The sequence below is a fragment of the Prinia subflava genome, chromosome 16 (assembly GCF_021018805.1).
Source record: "Prinia subflava isolate CZ2003 ecotype Zambia chromosome 16, Cam_Psub_1.2, whole genome shotgun sequence".
Lineage (NCBI taxonomy): Eukaryota > Metazoa > Chordata > Aves > Passeriformes > Cisticolidae > Prinia > Prinia subflava.
Genome location: NC_086262.1, coordinates 4,475,602 through 4,491,076, shown reverse-complemented (window position 1 = coordinate 4,491,076; position 15,475 = coordinate 4,475,602). Strand labels below are relative to the sequence as shown.

The following is a 15,475-nucleotide window of genomic DNA, read 5'->3' as shown; positions in this document are numbered from 1 at the left end:
CCGCGCTGGGCCCTTGGCGCTTCCCATCGAGCAGGGCAGCGCTTCTGGCGGCTGTCCCCGGCCCTGGCCCGGTGCTCCGGGCCCCAAGGCCGGCACTCTCCCGGGCCCCGCGGCCCCACGGCCGCCCCGCCGCCCCGGGGCGCTCGGGGGCTCAGACTGAGGGACCCGCCCGGGGCCGGGGGCGTGCCCGGGGTGCGATTGGGGGCGTGGCCGGGGTGCGACCGAGGGGCGCGGGCGGGCGTGGGCGGGCGGTGGGTGTGGCGGGGCGTGGCCGGGGGCGGGGCCGGGCCGGGGGCGGGGCCGCCGCGGGACTGGCGGTGCGGCCGCCGGCGGAGCAGGAAATGGAGGCGTGAGCGGGCGGAGCGGTCGGGGCTCCGCGCCCAGCGCTGACCGCGGGCTCGCCGCCGCCCTCCCGCACCGCCCCGGCCCGCCCCCGCCGCGGGGCCGGCATGTGAGGCTGCCCGGCGGCGGCGCCTCCCTGCGCGGCTGGGCCGGCGCGGCCCCCGCACCGCTGCGCGCTGCCCGCCGGAGGGGAGCCCCGGCGCGGCCCCCGGAGCGCAGCGCGGCGGTGCATGGGGCGGCGCGGCCGGCGGTGCGGACCATGCCGCGGAAGGAGCTGCCGCTGCCCGAGGGCTGGGAGGAGGCGCGGGACTACGACGGGAAGGTGTATTACATCGACCACGGCAGCCGCACCACCAGCTGGGTCGACCCCCGCGACAGGTGGGCGGCGGGCGGGGGCCCGCGGCGGTGCGTGCGCGCAGAGCCCGGCGCGGCTCCTTTGAGCCCGGCCGGTGCTGCCGCCGTGCCCCGGCCCGCTCGGGCTCCGCGGCACGGGAGGGCAGGGCGGGACGGCCGTACCTGCGGGCCCTGGGCGGGCAGCGGCGCCTGCCCGCCGCTCGGAGGGGCGGGCGGAGGGCGCTCCGCGAGTTGTGTTGCTGCCGTTCCGGGCGCTCTCCTTGGCCGGCCCCGGCCGTGCTGCGGACCCGCAGCCGCGATCGGCGCGGCCATGCGGCCCTGGCGGGGCTGCGAGCCCGCCGGGGAGCGGCGGGGGCTCGGTGCGCTGGGGAGGGACACGGTGGGGCCGCAGAGGGGTCGGCGGGCTCTGTCCCGCATCGTGGCCCACCTCTGCCCGCAGCTACGTGGCCTTATCGAGCTTGGCCATCGCGGAGGTCCCTTACTTCAGGGTGTGTCTCTGATCGCCTCTCTTTGCCGCCTTCTTCCCTGCGGTATCCCCTTGCTTCTGCTTGCTCTGAGTAGTTCTTTTCCTGCATCACTCACTTAGAAAAGTAAGACAAACAGAAAACTGGGTGCTGCTCAAGACCCAGGTCATTTCCAAGCAACACTCTGTCCTAGCATGTTGTAGTTCCATGCTTGGGGCAGTCACGGTGAGCCAAAGCACGGGAGCTTGAACGTGTAGGGAGCTTGAACGTGTAGGAAGCTCAACTACTGGACCACTATTGAAACTAGGAGTTTTAAATTTCTCGTTTAATGCTATGTTAGCTGAAGTTCCCAGAAACAGGAACTCAAAAATCCATCCTAGCAAGTTGGAAATTCCAACAAACGGAACTATGCAGTTTGTCACTGATAAATTCCACACACTTCCCCATCTGACAGTGAGTGTTTTCCTTGTTGTGGTTTCTGAATTTGTGTTCCTTTCTTCCCCTTGCTCCAGCGATCAGTTCCTTTACAGGGCTTCCGTTCTCGGTGGGATGTCAGGACTTTGCCTTCGCTCCGTTTGCTTAGATGGGTTTTTTGTTAAGCATGGAAGTGAATGATTGTCCAGTTTTACAAGATTTCAAGGAGTGTTCTGCATTCCAGGAATAATCCTTGTGTGTACTGTACACAAATGTAACCTGCTGCCAGCCAGGGCTTTGGAACTCATCTGGGGTTCAGTTTTAGGAATGTGGTTGAGAAGGGCCTGTAACAGAGTTGTTCTAGGTGTTTCTTTGACCTTCATAAAAGTCGATGGAAACTTAAACTAGGAATGCTTTCCTGGCATCCTTGTTTTGTTCAGAGAGTGGAGATGAGAGAGAAATCTAATAGGCCTAATGCAGGCTTATAAAAATTCCTGTGTGTCCTTGGTTAGTGATTCAAGAATGACAGAAATGACTAAATGGGTGCCTCATTTAGCCATGTGTACTGAGCTGTCGCAGAATCATTACCTGCTCACCACTGCTAGAGAAGAATAATCAGGCACATTCTGATAACTCTTATCACATGACACTTGTTGTGCACATAGAAATACACCTGAATACACGTGGCCCTGAGAGCTTTGCATCTGAGTCATCTTCCAGTAGTGCTGCCAAGGAAACAACCTGCCTTGGACACTGCCCCTGAAAATCAGCAAGGTTTTGAGGAGTCTATTGGCCCACAGCAAAACAATTATGTGACACAGCACTTACCCATCATGTGGTGGACCGTGAGCTTTTATGAGCTGAAATTCTCCTCTGCCATACAGGAAAGAAGTTTCTCTTCCCATTAACTACCACTGCCTGTGAAAACCAGTTGATGGGGGATTTCTCATCAGCTCAGGTCAGAAGATGCCTGCTCCCTGCAGGGGAGTGAACTTGGATTGACACACTGACCATTGAACTTTATCACTGTATTTTAAAGTTTAAATGTTTGAGAGGTTGGCCTTTTACAAATCCTATTTAAAACTGTTGCAGCTGAGACATTGGTATGTGAATTTTCTACAGTGCTCTGTGTGCTGTGCTTACATGTTCTGTCTGTAACCCAGCAAAAAGCAATAGATATTGGGTAACATGACTGTAGAAATGCAAGTTTGAGGAATGTGGAGGAAGGTGTGTTTGTTAGGGCTCACTCTGAACCCAGCATCAGTGGGGACCTTTGTAAACCTGATCAGCGAGTAGCAACCGTGAGTGAAAGAACACAGGTTTTTAAACCTTCCCTAAATCTTTCATTCTAGCTTAATTTAGTGGAAATAAGCATGAGCAGGGATACCATCTAGCTTCAGGGCATGGGCCATCCCGTTGTTTTGTGACAGCAGGTTTGCAGTCCTGCTGAGGGTGGTTGAACAGGCTGCCAGGGAAGCAGACCTGGCTGTGGGCACACAGGGGTCTGCAGCAGGGAAGGGGAGGCAGGGGGTGAAAGGTGGGACCTCAGCTGGCCTTGGGCTGTGAAATCTGAAGCTGGGCTGGGGCTTTTCCAGCTCTTGTGTAGCACGTGACTCCAGTGCTGCTGGTGGGCTGTTGGTGAGAGGGGTGTTAGACTTTGCCACCCTGGCACCTGGTGGCATCTCACTGTCCTGTAGCGCTGACCCGAGTGATGCCCGGGTGCCTGGAGCCTTGGCTGAAGCAGCTGCATGTCAGAGCACTTTTACCTTGTACCTCTTAAGACTCAGGGTAGTCCTGAGAAACCTGCTGATAATGGAGCATTTTGGGAAATCTAATTAAGATTAAATAATCTGAAGAATTTTGTGATTTAACTGTTGCTGTCCTTGTGGTATGGTGTGACAGAAAAGAATCAAGGTACTTTGCATTACAGGAATTTCAGGTTAAAAAGCTCTAAGGCAATTCTTCTGAACAGGTGTGGGGGGTAAAAACCAAAACCCTGCTGTATTTTCCCTTTTGTAAGAGGAAGCTCACATAGCTGACTTTTTTTGGTAGATCTGTTGGAAATTAGATAATTCAGGAATTGAATACAGCATGACAGGAGATCAAACCTTATTGAGCTGGGGGTGGAAATTTGTCATTGCTGGTTTTAAAACTAAGCATGACCTTTCAGATCTGCACCAGTACATGCCAGTTGGTAAACCGTGCCAGAGAGCTGTCTCAGTTGCTTTCTTAACACAGAGGGTGCATCTGCTCTGGAAGCTGCTGTGCTGGTGGGCAAACAGAAAATACCAGTGGTGTCTCAAAGCTCTAGCACCAGCTGCTGCCTGTTCTTAAGCATCTGCACGAGCAGCACTTGAACAGCAGAGTGCCCTGAGTGAGATTTCAGCTTTCATCAGAAGTGAGGATTAGAGATGGGAATCTCTGTTCCAGTGCTGTGCTGTCCTTGGGCTCTTTACACTGGCTTTCGGGGAACTTCTACTCTCCTTCAGACTGTCTTGCAAGAGGATAATTTTTTTAAATTCTCCTTGCCTTTCAACACAGAAGCTTCAGGATGCACTGAAAATTTTGCCATGCCTGGTAATCTGTCCCACTCTTGAATATTTGTGTTGTACTCTCCTACTGGCCTGGTGGTGTAAGCAGGTTTTTCTGGGTTATTTGAGATGAAGCTGCCTGAACTTCTCATTTCACTTCTATCACTGGACTCCTGTTGAGAATGAAACCTATTGAAATAGGAGCAATTGTAGCCTAAATTTGGTGCAATTAAACAGCATCCAATGTTTTCAGTTTTGGGAGGCAGCAGTGCATTAGTTGATGGCCTTTCATTTCTTGAAGGCTCTTGTTGCTGTAAAGGATTGGGAGATGTTCATTAAGTAAAAGCCCAGATTCTGCATTTGCTACCTAAATTCCCTTCCTACTCCTCATGGAGGTTTTTCCACTATGAATCTCCAAAGTGGATCTTTGGTGAAGAGATTTGCCAAGGTTGAGGGCCAGTGCATGTGGTGTCATGTGTAAGATCTTGTGTATTTAAAGTAGTTAGAGCCACCTGTTTATTCAGGAAGATTCAGCTTTGCTGAGCCCGAGGATTTTAGTGGAGAAAAGCCAGGTGTATAATATGCAGAGCACCATCATCTAGCCATGCCCTTCCAGGCTTTATGAGAAATGCTGCAGAGTATTGTCTCCTCTGCATTATTCTGCTCTTTAGGCTTTTCATCCCCAGTCAGCTCTGCACACTTGGTCTACAAACTGCCTTTATTAAAGATTTAGAAATGTGAGCGTTGTGCTGAAAATTCGTATGTAACTGTCTACTCCTCGGATTACTTGCTTAAATGTAGAATAACTTTAATGACTGGAATAAAGCTGCTATAGCTAACTTAAATGTGAGAATCCTTAAAAATAAAAGGGCTGGAAGAAGGGAGGGCAATGAAAGGCAGCAGGAACAAAAGGCGTCGTGCTCTTCTGTAGATGAATATCAGTAAGTGTAAGGTGAAGAGAGAAAAATTCTCCACGACAGAAAAACCAGGGGAGAGAAATGCTCTTTCATCAGTGCCAACAGCATAGGTCATGCTGAAGGCTGCTAGTTTGATGCCTGTTGTTGCCTTTCTTTGCTGATATCTAGCTAAGCACCCTGTCATATATATGTGAATTTGCTGCTTTCTCCTGTTTGCATTCCCCAAAATAGCTGACAGCTTTATAAGGAACAGGCAGCTCAGTGTGTGCCCATAGAAACTGCTGATGACCATTTTCCACGAGTACAGAAGGGACTGGCAAAAATGCATTCTTCAAAGTCATCCAAATGCCACCTCTTGGAACAGGTGTCCTAACGTGTAGGATTTGTGCTGTTCTCACTTTTTTCTACAGTAATTGATTTATGTAGGTGCTAATGCATAAGGAGACAAGGATAGCAAGTAAGATTATTGTGACACTTAAAATTATTTTGTTACTATCAAGTGTCTTCCAAAGTGAGTTAGCTCAGGGTGCATCTGTAGATTGGAAAAGTGGGTTGGAGCTGAAATCCATCACACCACTTCAGTTATAAAAGATCAGACTTTATTATTTTTTGGTGGGGAGAGGGGGTTGGGTTAATTTTTTCCCTCCTGGACTCCACAGACAAGCCTGGATGTTCTGAAGACTGCAGGGACTGCCTTCAGAGCCAGTGTGCATCTTCAGTTGTGTAAGCTCACCTCACACTGGGGAGGGAACTGGAAACAACAGGTGTGATGCTTTTAACAAGGGCACCACTGCTAAAGGTGTGGTATGCACACGTGTGTAGAGACAGGGGATGTTGGCAGTGACTTTAGAATGACAAAAAGCATTATTTTATCTTGCTTCTCTATGGAACATGAAAAAAAAAAGAAAAATGTGAGGCTTTGTTCAGCTCAGCAGCTTTTTAATGCATCTTGGGGAATTCTGAGTCTTAAAGGATCAGAAATGCTTTTGAAGAAATCTCTGTAAATCACATTGTTTAGAAATATGTAGGTTGAGCTTCATCTTCTGCTCTGGCAAGGTCATCTTACTTACAAGTTCACTCCTTTAATTTTGCCTCCAAAACTGACAGCATGTGAAATTAGAAGTTGCCACTGACTGGAAACTTACTTGGCAATGGAATCAACAATTCCATCCCTATGTAGGTCATATATTTTCATATTAGCATAGTTATCTTGCTCTCCATCCAGTGGAATGGCAGGAAATTGGCCAGTAAATTCCAGAAGAGGTGGGTATGACAGGGGAGAGGTGACTGCAGTGTTGGGCATCTGGGACAGGTGCTTGGTGCTGTTGTGTTTGGGACACCTTAAGTTGCTGCTTCTCCCAGGGTAAAATTCTGTATCGGTGCAGGGAGTGAGGCCTGGAAGCTGGTCTGGCTGAAAAATGCCCTTTTGCTGTCTGGGTTCTTTTACAGAAACAGTTGATCCAGGCTGTGTATGCTTGTGCAGAAACTCGTGGTGGCACAGCTGGGGCTGAGCCGGGACGCTTGGAGGAGTGGGAGTGGGGCTGGCTCTGGTGGCAACCCAGGAATGCTGCTGAGGGTGCACTTGTGAAACTGTCCCCAGGCACTTGAGCTGGTCAGGCTCTCTGCCAGCCCAGCTGAGGACTTGTTCCCAGATGCCCCATGATTTCTGGTCGACTTTTGCAGGAAGAATGGATTTTCACTTGCTGGAGCCCGGGTAAAACCAGCAATGAGGCAGAGTGTCTCCTAAAGATATTCTTCGCAGGGCAGCTTCATAGCTAGCACAGTTATGGGAAGATGAGTTTGCAGCAAAATTTTCCATGTCTGAATCTGATTTTAATTCCCCTAAATGGTTCCAGAAAATTTATTGGAAGCCATGGGAAGATTTGTCTGAAGAGTTTAATGAAATCACTTGTACATAAAGAAGTGATGTGTGCTAGGTGGCTCGGGGGGGTCCTGTCACTGACCCACACCTCCACCTTTTGGGCCTGGCCCTAACCTCAGTTGCTGGAGGAGTCTATTAAGAAATGATTGCTGTTGTGTGCTCCTGGAGGTGGCTGCAGGCTGCCGAGGCTGTCCTTGCTGTGTGCTCAGCATTCCGAGCAGCATCACCCACACAGCGCGTCACGGACACTGCTGAGCTCACGGCTGGCTGCAGGGAATGTCCTGGGCTGGGCCTGGTGCTCCTTGTGTCGCAGGGGACACCTTCAAGCCTTTCTCAGAGACAGGGAGAGACCTTGGGAAAGCCTTGCTGGTCCTCCTGAACCTGGAGGCCTTGAGTGCTGCACCAGCAGGGCAAGTGTTAGCTGGAATAATTAATCAATGAGAGGGGTGGCAGCAGCTTGGCAGAGTCAGGTTTGTAGACTATTGCTACTGCATGCACCTGTAGGAGAGCTATGCAGATTGACCCCTTCCTTGGAGAGAAATACTTTTCATGCTGGCTGCCTGCCATTGGCAGACCTGTTCAGTAAGGTTACATGCTTTGCTTGTGGTAATGAGGACTTGGCTTTATTTGAGCAGTTTAAGCTCAGTTCTTGTTCACAGAGCCTAAGGTGACTGTTCCCTCCTCCCTTTAAAGCTACGTGCGTAGATAATTGCCTGAACAAACAGTGGGCAAAACTGCTCCCCACAGAAAAATAACTGCTTTTCAGTGCCACTCATTCAGTGAAGTGGCATCTGGAAGACTCTCCAGATAGTCGCAGGAGGTTTGATGTGTATCAGGAAGATGCAAAGAAGCCAAATCCTACAGCTGTCAGTGTTCTCTGTTTTTTTCATGCTCTTGGATGGGTTCTCCTGGCTTGGTGTGTTCTCAGTTTATGCTGATACTTATGGATTCCACCCCAGCCATGATGTTCTGCAGCATGAGTACCCAACACATTTAAAAAACAGATGAATTGCTTTCTCAATCTCATGGAGGTGCTGTAGGGATTAATTAGTTCTGACAAAGTGCTTTCTGGCTGAGATGTCAAACTGATGTTTCAGGACTAATGGTATTGTTTAGTGAAACTGTTTGGTTCTCCTCAAATGCCTAATTACTATTTCAGAAGAATGTACTCTATGGAGGGAAGCTTTATTGATTTAAAGCACGCAATAAACAGTATTGATTTGCAAGAGGCAGTTATTCATATCTGCTCTGTGCAGAGTTGAGATGTAAGGTGATCACACAGCTACTTTGAACTGAAGTGGAAGTGAAACTATTGCTTAAATGACCCTGCAACAGCTTGCAGATTTCTCATATGTGACTTTCAACTGCCTAATAGCCTTGTACTCAGAAAAAGGGCAGTCCCCTGCCATGGAGAGGGCTCTGTGCTATTTCATCCTTCACAACCCTACCCCACAGGGAGGATGGCCTGCAGAGGAACAGCAGTGGGTAAAATAACCTTCTGACCCTTCAAGAAGCACAGGAAAATGTAGGTAACCCCAGAACTGCTCTGTGAAACCATATTATACATCATTTGGTGGTTAATTTTGCTTGTGCTAGGCACAGTTTTGGATGTCGTGAGGCAGTAGAGCCTCTGCAGCTGCTAGAAGACATGCTGGTGGCACAGCTGCACAGGCTGTCCCCATGTCCCCTTGGCCATGCAGCCTCCAGGCCATCAGGTGCATGAGTCCCATGGACATCCTCCGAGGGGCTCAGGCAGGTTAGCACCATGGCTTGGCAGCAGAAACCTGTCACACCACGGCACCCAGCCCCTGAGTGAAGAGGAGGAGTCATCTCATAACATCTTCATCCTGCACACTGGCTCCATTGTTGGACTGTTTGAAATGTTGAGTATATGTTTGAGCTGCTTATCCGAATTACCTCAAAGGGGATTTGGGTGGGGATGATAATGGAAAGTATTTGGCTGTTGCATGTGATGCAGCTCTGTGAATTATCCAGCTTGTTTCCTGTGAGGTATCTCAGGCTGGTGGCCTGTCTTGGGTGGTGCTGGCTGTTTTTAGAAAAAATACTAAGACCTATCTAAATTCTGATGACCTGCACTGTATCTAATTCCAGGTGAGCTTTTCATACTTAGTTGTGGTGGCTTTTTTGTTTTGTTTTGTTTTTGTTTTGTTTGTTTGTTTGTTTTGGTTTGTGGTTTAGTTTTTTTTTTTTTTTAAATAAATATTCTTAGCATGAATAACATTTGGTATTGTAGAGTTTTGGCATGGTTCAACTTGAAATTAAAAAATTAAATCCTCACTTTGAACAGGCTTTTTGTTGGAGCATGGATGTGGTGATGCCCAGGTGTATTTGATTAGTGGTGTGTTAACCCTGCAGAGAATAAGGAGGTTAAATTCTCATATTCAGTATATTATTCAACATTCCTCAACATCTGGTCCCTCTCCACTTCAGCTGTCAGTTGACTCACTTGTTTAGATTTTTCTGAAATTCCTTGAAGTCATCTCCACATTCAGCTAACCTAAATAGCTTGTCAGCCAGCAAGGCAGTAAGCCAGCTTTGCTATTTGTCTTTCCTTATGTCACTTTTCCTATGTCACACCACAAGGTCTAATCATCAGAGTTAACACAAGTTATTGCCTTGATGGGACTGTTTAATTCTTCTATGGACCTATTCATAGAAGGCTTTAGGCTATTTAACAGCTAGTTCTCGAGAAGTTTTCCAGTATTCTAGACATGGACAGATTTGTCTGTCAAAGAGATCTCTTTGCAGCCCTCAGTGAGTGTTATTCTGTCTTATTTTAATCTGTATGTGGAGGGAGGTGAAATGTCATGGCTTCTGCTATGTCCCATGGTTTTCTGTGGCACTAAAGTTTTGTAAGACATCTTAGACTTCTTAACTCTTCTATGTTTTTGCTTTTTAAATTTGGATGTGTAAACTCAGCTGAGATGGTCCCTAATTCTGCGTAAAGGTAGATACATTGTCATCTGTCATCTGTTAGTTACTCATTGACTGCTATGTGGCAGCCACGGTGAGTTTCTCATACAACTGACTTACTAATAAATCAGTTTGTAAGGTATCTGCCTGGTGCTAATGAAAACATAACCTGAATGTGAATACCTTCTTAAAGCACATCTCATTTGCTTCTCTTATATTCCTTGGGCAGTACTCCTCACTTCCTTTTTAAGATTTCTTTTCAGGAGAAGATTGTGTGGGTGGAAGGGGAGAGGTGCATGGCAGGAGCCTGGCATGGTCATTCGCAAATGGGTTGTATGGATAAAAATCTTAGTTTGCAAAGACAAATTTGCAACTGAACTGGTGACACGGAGTCTTCCACTCAGGCTTGTTTTCACACATCTTTTGTAAATGCCACTCTTATCCCTAAAGCAAATGTTCTGTGTTGAATTTTCTCATCTTTATTCTCTATTTGTCCAGTAGTCTGTAGATAATACCGCAGAGTGCTTCCTGGTTTCTGTTCTGTCTGCTTCCCAGATGCAGCTCCTGCAGTCTTGGGTGGTAGCTCTGACAAGTTGTGTTGCACCTTCAGTAGCTTTGCTGGGCTGGGGGTCCTTTCCTGTGCAGTCACGGTGGGGTTTGGGTCAGGTGCTGTGTGGTTCTTCGTTCCTGTCAGGAAAAGACCCCTTGGTGAGTGGAGGAGCACGTGGCTGCAGCTGAGCATGCTGCAGTTCACAGCCTGCTTTAACCTGCCTGTTTGGGCTGGGAGGATTTGGTTCTGTGTCAGACCTGTGTCATGTCCCTGTGGCTGCTGCCACAGCCCCAGGCAGCAGGGTGGGCCTGAAGGCTGCTCTGGTTTTGTGACCAGAGCCAAGTGGCACCAGGTCCTTGAAAGAATTTGGCATTTGGTGCAGTTAGCTCCTGGGTGTTGGGGCTTTGCTGTGTGTAGTGACAAAAATGAGAACAGCCCAAGTGGTGTTCACACCGGTTAACTTTATGCTTGGAAATGTGCTTGTGGCACTCACTTTGGATAAAGTGTGGCTGGTAAGTGTTCCTTCACAGTCAGATTTAATACTGAACAGATTTGCAGTGAAATAACCAAAGTTCAGTAATTCTAACAACGCCCTTTAAAGGCTTTATTGTTTGAATTACTTGTCTGGAGTATTTGTGGAGTTGTGTGGCAACAACTCTGAATGACAGTGCTGCCTCTTACCTCTTTTTGTTGAAGAGAAGCTGAAATGCTGCTTTGGTCCAGCTGCTTTGTGAGCAGCCTAGATGCCTGTTCAGAGGTGTAGGGAATCATGAGGTTATGTCAGTGTGAATTAGGGGTTTCACAACAACAGTTGTATTACTTACATTGCATTCTCCTTATTTCTGGAGGGTTTACTCCCCCCTAGCTAGTGGCTTTGCAGTCAAAGGCGAGCTGTTGGCCTGTCATTTTATACTTTTGTGTTCGCAGCTCTGGTGCACTCCTTTTTCCAGTGATTGTTGCTTCAACTTTTTCTCTCCCAAGCCGTATAACACTGTTGCTTATTTCCCTTATGGCCAAGTTTACAGGGTCTTTAAAGCCTTTAATAAGTAAGCACTTTGCCTGGTGGGAGAAGGAGGTTTATGGAGTTAAAAAAAAATTAAAAAAGGCAAGAAATACTCTCTAAGTAATAGATTCCAAAAATGCAAATTTGTTTAAGCAACTTCTTAAAAAGGAGGGAGGGAGGAAGGAATTGAAGATTAAAACCTGTGTTTATATACATGTAGAAGCTAGAGGCAAAGCAATCCATTCATAAATATACAATAGGATTTATGTCATGGTGAGAAGTGCTACATGCATATTCATGTGTAATTTGCAAATCCTTTGGCGATTAAATACTTTACTCCAAACTCAAGAACTAAATAACCTTCTTGTTGAAATGAGATGTCCAAAGGCTCTAATGCTTCTCCAGTGGAGGGGAAAAGGCTGGGTGGTGTAATAGATCCGATACTTTAATTTTGACTCTATTAAAAGATTTTTGGTGTGCTTTGGGCATTATTTTATTAGTATAATCAGGAAGTTTCGAACAAAGCATGAAGCAGAGAATTGCAAGAAATATTGTAAAGCCTGTCACGCTAAGAAAAGCAAATAGGCTTAGGAACTTGTTAGGATGTTTTTCTCAACTGATTTTAATGTCAAATACCTTTATCTAAACTTTCATATCCTACAGGTAAGCCAAGAGTCGAACCAGTAAAAGCTTGGAGTGCAGCTGTCTTAAATAAGTAGCTTTGTGCAAGTGGAGTGAATTGCCTTCAAAGGATGTAGCCTCAGTTCTTCACTGAGGTGGATATGAATACCCTGTTGCCAATGCTTTAGGTTTTCAGAAGTCTTTAAGTATTTTAGACAAGGTACATCCTTTCTAACATCATGACCGGGATAAAATACTGCTGTGGAGTAACTGTTGCCTGCACCTGGTGTTGTTGCATGCAGGCGGGGAGCGCTCAGTGACAGTGCCGCGTTCCTGGGTAGGGTGTGGTGATGCAACTGGTTTATCTTGCCCGTCAGTCATTGCACTGAATGATACTCTGAACTGGGACAGCACCTGCCAGGCATCCTGCTGGAAAAACAGAGCTCAGCCCGTGCCTCTAACACTGCCGTGATAAGATAAGCTTGGGACTTGAAGTGTGATTCTGTGCTCTGTGCCCGCCCTCACCTTCCTCAGATCCTGTCACAGCTGGATGTGGCAGTCCCCTGTCCCTCTACAGCCACCAGCTGCTCTGCTTGTGCAGCAGAGTGGTGGCCACGGGGCACTGGACCTCTGTGGTGGCTGGTGTCTGTGTATTGCCATGGCAATCACTAACGAACTAGAGCTCTTCTTAAAACTGGACCTAAGCCTGGGCAGTTCTGTCTAGCTAAATTCCCTGTATACCCTGTGGGAAAGCTGTGGTTTATTCTGGTATCTGGACCATCACAAAGTGTTTTTTACTGTGCTGCACTGGTGTTCCTTATGGCTTAGTTTGGAATTGCTCCTTTTTGTAGCTTTATGAGCCCTTTATCCTTTGTGCATAGATTTTGTTGGGAGAATACAAAGTACATCGATGCTGGTTGGGAGAAGCCAGCAGAGTTCTCATGTTCTTTCTTCACCACTCAGGTTAGTCCCTCTTTGAAAGTTGTGTTGTCTGATTTAGTGTTCCTGCTCCTGTAACAGCCCACCTGTGGGATGCTTTGATTGAGCTGAACAAGAACACAGAGCAGTGCACTCAACTCACTAAGGACTGTATATGCAGTCTTCTGGCTGGCACAGGTGTAGCAAATTGCCCTTTTAGTCCTGTTTACTTGTTTCTTTGCTCAGTCGCAGGTAGCTGCTGCTCCTTGGTGATCAGAGAAGAGCCCTGGATCCCCTGCTGCTGTTTTGTGCTGTGATCAGGGGGCATGTGGCAGAGACACTGTCCCTTCTGTGCCTGGGGGCTCTGCCGTACAAAGCTGTGCTTCAGCTGATTTGAAATAATGTTTCCAGGTAACTGAAAAGCTGTTGCTTTTACAATGAGCACTGAGGATTTGTATCACCTGCGGTGTCAGAGCAGTGTGTCTAAGCTGGTGGCTGGTCACATATGGGGTGTGAAGATACAGCACTGAGTACTTGAAGAATATGAATTGGTGTAGTTCTGTAAGAAGCACAAAACTGAGCTAAAAAAATCCAGTTCTCCTTAAGCTAAGTCCCGAGTTGGTGACTTCTTGGCTTTGTAGGGTGAGCACTTCACCCATCAAGCAGTTCAGATGCACACAGGGGAATGGCTGGTGTGTGAGGTGTGGTGTTTCTGATTACTGTGACCAGATGTATGAGCTGGTTTTATGCCAGTATTTTTTATTATGTGTTGATGAGGAAAGCTAGAAGAGGTAAAATTATTAACAAACCTCATGTTTTCAAAGAGTGCTATACAGGTAGAGGCTGGATGGGAGGTGAATTTGATTTCCCCCCTGTTTTAGTAACTCCTAGTGGTTGCCTCTGGATCCATGTCAGAAGGATGCAGTGAACCATAGCTTACAGTGTTGTAACCACTTGCAATTTTGCAAGTGAAAGAAGTAAAAATCTTTGCCCTGGAGCTTGGTTCTGGCTGTGGGCTGAGCACAAGCCCCACTGGCAGGGCTGGAGCAGGCTGAGGAGTGACTGAGCCATCCTGCAGTGGGAGGTGGCCATTCCTTTAGCCTGAGTGCCCATCTAACTCCTCACTGATTTTGCTGGCATGCAGGAAACTGCTCCCTCTCTTTTTTGGGCACAGTTTCTGCTGCTGCAGTAAGTTGGAACAGCCCGAGGACTGTCTGGCAGCAGTGACAAGTTGAGGTGGGAGTGACCTTGCTGCCAAGCATGGTTCCCCTGGAAGTCACGGCTCACTCCTGAGCTGCTGTCAGTGCAGTTGTGCTGTGCTTGCCTGGCACCACGGGTGGTGAGTGTGAGTTCAGCCAGGCAGCTGTGTCACTTGTAGTTTGTCTTTCAAAGCAGACAGCTTAAATATCAGATTGATGCTTTCTCAGTGCTGCGCTGTGGGCTGTAATTCCATCTGCTGCGACACGGTGAAGGTGACACCTGGAAAGGTATGTGCTGCTTTCTGGATGTCCTCCCTGTACCCTCTGCATGCAGAACAGGAGGCACCATTTTACCTGCTTGTTGGCCTTGCTCAGCGTGTGGTTACTTGGGAGCCTAGAAAAACACTCAATATTTTCTCTGAAGTGCTGCTAGAATTTCAATGCCGTATTTCATTCATCCTGACCACTGCAGTTTCTGCAGTATCACCACCCTTTGTCTTCACTGCTTTGGAACAGTAGTAGCATCTGTTTATGCCAGAGATTTGGCAATTATTAGAAGGACATCAAACAAAGGACGTTATTAGTGGAAAGCTGAAGTGTTCAAACACCTCTGCCCGTAAGGTCTGTGTTTTTAATAGTTCTGCAGATTCATCACTGATTTTGGAACTTGATAGCAAGTTGTCTCTCTGGATCAGTCTGTAGATTAGATTAAAGTTACTAGACAAGGGCAGTAGGAGTACTGTGTTTGTCAGAGAATTTCAGCTTGATCTTTGCAGGTGAGCTGAACTGTGGATAATGATTTATTTAGCTGAGCTGATGGGAGTAAGTTAATATGCGTGTTGTGAATTCTGCATCGGTGGTGTAGATCAGCATTTGGGTAGAAAGGAATAAAAAGGGTAACACAGTGAAACTGTTTGCTAAAAAATTTACTGGCATGGGAGTTGCATTTCATTCAGGTGCTGATGGTGAAGTAGTAGTGAGTTAAGCAGCAAATTTCAAACCTGTAAGCTCTCATGATGCCTTGCTTAATAGCAGGTGTACGGTACTGTAAGGCACAGTGTCAGATCCATTAAACACAGCTTTGACGTAAGGATGAAAATGAATAGCTGAGATATTTTAGGTAATTGCCTTGAGCAATAGTGGTGGTTGTATTCCAGCAGCTTCAGTGAGTTATAAACAAGCTTCAGCTGAGGCCAGATCAAGCAACCGATGGTTTGCACAGTGCCTGGTGTGTTTGCCTGGAGAGCAGCACACATGGTGTGTGCAGGCTGTACTCCTGAATTCCTCGTTTTCTGCACCCACAGAGGAGTGGGTGTTCAGATAACACTTTCCACCTCCCCAGCTGC

The 15,475-nt window shown here is 47.6% G+C and overlaps 1 protein-coding gene across 1 annotated transcript in view; it reads left to right on the top strand.

The window, feature by feature from the left end:
* Positions 1-355: 355 nt before the first annotated feature.
* The window catches only part of WWC1 (WW and C2 domain containing 1), a 66,237-nt gene continuing 51,117 nt past the window's right edge, over positions 356-15,475 (top strand). Inside the window, exon 1 of the mRNA XM_063413232.1 lies at positions 356-720. Coding sequence (XP_063269302.1) covers positions 602-720 — 119 coding nt within the window. The 5' untranslated portion in view covers positions 356-601. The remainder of the gene's footprint in view (positions 721-15,475) is intronic.